General features: G+C 33.7%; 1 protein-coding gene across 1 annotated transcript in view; it reads right to left on the bottom strand.

Annotated features, from left to right (window-relative positions):
• AP4E1 (adaptor-related protein complex 4, epsilon 1 subunit) overlaps window positions 1-2,539 on the bottom strand; it is a gene marked incomplete at its 3' end in the record, with an annotated part of 79,068 nt that overhangs the window by 64,238 nt on the left and 12,291 nt on the right. The window contains exons 5-6 of the mRNA XM_012649157.1: window positions 1,979-2,100; window positions 1,836-1,881 (exon numbers count right to left, since the gene is read on the bottom strand). Coding sequence (XP_012504611.1) covers window positions 1,836-1,881; window positions 1,979-2,100 — 168 coding nt within the window. The remainder of the gene's footprint in view (window positions 1-1,835; window positions 1,882-1,978; window positions 2,101-2,539) is intronic.

The following is a 2,539-nucleotide window of genomic DNA, read 5'->3' as shown; positions in this document are numbered from 1 at the left end:
TTGCCCAGCTCATGTTTCAAAAACCCCATGATAATAAAGAGGAAAACTATATATTAGTCTTGTACTTCATTTATAGCAGATAACGTCTACCACACAGAAGCAAAAGTAAAGAAACTATCCTATGTTCACAAGGTAGTTTCCAAGGAAGTGTATTCCTTATTGTTCTCCCTTATGCCTATTTCTACATATCTCCTATTTGCAGACTATACTGGTAGTGCTCACAATAACAGCAAACATCACAAAAGTGAAGTATTTACCATTTGGGTTCCTTAACATGTGTTTGTTATCTAAAATCATAGAATCTCAAGATTGAGATTATTCAATACAATCCTTCTGTGTTCCACTCAAGAATACCTTTTGTAAGATTCCTAACAACTAGTCATTCAGCTTTTGCTAAATTCCATTAAATAAACAATTCACTACCTTCCTAGGCAAGCTATGCCATGACATAAAATTCTTTTCACATAAAAAGCAAAGCAGATTAACAACGCATTTGTTGTTAGTATTAATATTACTGTGACTGCAAACTACATCCCAATGTATTGCCATTGGGCATTAACCAATATTAATTTCAGAGGAGAATAGGTAAATGAGGTGAGGAAAAAACTACAAACTCTGAATAGGCTCAGGAATCCACAGGCCTGGCACTATGTGGTAGTACTAACACAAAACATCAAGACACGTGGATTTGGGCTTAAGGGTTGGTATGCTGAAACACAGCCAAGGATTCAAAAGTTGAGTCCCAGTCTTATCTCACATCTTCCATGACATCTACTGGTTTAGCTGTAGCGCTGACCCATTATTCTTTAGCTCTTTACTCCACAGCATGGAGTTGGGTATGGCCATAACTGCAGAAGCAAAGTTTCAAAAAGTCCAGCCAGGATTTTGCTATTAGACTAAACAAGAAGCAATAAGAAGAAAACGAAAAGGGTCCTTTCGATTCCCAGAACGATTTCACACAAAGGTTGAATATGGTCACCACAAGAGTGGTGGTAAGGAAAAACTACGTAAAAATATTCTGCTGCTATAATCAGATCAACCTACAAATACCTAAGAAAAGCTAATATTTTATTTCCAACAATGAATTGTCTACAGCCATCCTTTGTTCTAAACACAGATTTGACATACAAAACATAAAAAGTCTGAAAGACCTACAAATATTCTACAATATATGCTATCATTTTAGCTGGAAGATTCGTGGTCAAAGATGTCTTAAAGAATACAAGCTGTAAGACAATATTTTACAATCTCAGAACATTAAAAATACCGACTTAAAGAAGCATATGAAATAAAGAAATGGTGTATAAGTAACAAAAAATCTTTATCAAGAACGTATGTGTAACTGAAATACTATCATCACAAAGGAAAAAGATTATGAAGTTAAGGGGCTTGGTCAAAAACAAAATAATTCTAAGTATGGTGATCAAGTAAGTCAAGCTAATAAGGAGAGAGTTAAGGAATCTTACAAGAGAAGATTAGCAAAAGACCGTAAGTTAAAGTTTATTTGGATATATTCTGTTGTAAAAGAATTTGAACATTGTGGTTTTGATATAAAAAGCATCTTCCCAATATACTGAAGCTTTGCATTCATAGCATTTGAACCATTTCCATGCGTTTTCCATTATTTCACTTTATCCTCAAAACAACTTTGTGAGAACTAAGGAGCTTCAACCAACCCCACATACCCAAGAGAAAAACAGTACCACTGCTCATTAGTGGTAGAATTGGGAAGAAAGCCAAGGATTCCTGATACTAAGCCTCACTGTCTCTTAATTTAACTTTATAAAGCTGCCTAACATTCTTCTAAACCCATATAAAAATAAGGATGATCCTACTGGGGATTTTTGTATTATATCTGGCAGTCGAAGAATATTCTCTATCCTGGTAGCATTAAATTAAAAGTATAATAAATTTTCTAGTATAAATTTCTGTTTTGAAGTATATGATGTAGACATCTATCCCAAAAGAATTTACTTACTTAGAATGTTGAAGTTTATCTTCTATTAATGGAAGAACAGCTGGAATCATTTCTCGAGGGAAAATCTGGCTGACGACAGTAAGTGCCATACATACTTCTACTAGGTTAGTGCTCTGCAAGTCCTGGAATAATTATTAAGCATAGAAAACATTCAGTGTAAATTCTGAAACTGTGGATGGCAAATTCAACACTTATGTCATATTTTATAGGAATATCTCTATTTGTTTCATTTGCCTTAATAGAATCAATAGATAAATATCGCCAAAAAGCAACTGAAACAAAAGGAAACTGTATTTCTGTTCTGATATTGGCCAAAGTAGTCTCCTTTATTACAGCCTTTAAAACTTTTACAAATCAATAACAAAACAGTTTTATGAATTTTTCTTGTTAATAATATGAGTGGAAGGTTATAAAAAAGATATTCTGGAATGTACACAATAAAATTCATATATTAATATATACTTATATAGGCATATGGCTTATAAATCATTCTTTTTTTTTTTTTTGAGACAGCGTCTCACTGTGTTGCCCGGGCTAGAGTGCCGTGGCGTCATCTTAGCT

This window comes from Propithecus coquereli, unplaced genomic scaffold (genome assembly GCF_000956105.1).
Source record: "Propithecus coquereli isolate 6110/MARCELLA unplaced genomic scaffold, Pcoq_1.0 Scaffold3, whole genome shotgun sequence".
NCBI classification, from domain to species: domain Eukaryota; kingdom Metazoa; phylum Chordata; class Mammalia; order Primates; family Indriidae; genus Propithecus; species Propithecus coquereli.
This window is presented reverse-complemented; position numbering and strand designations above follow the sequence as displayed.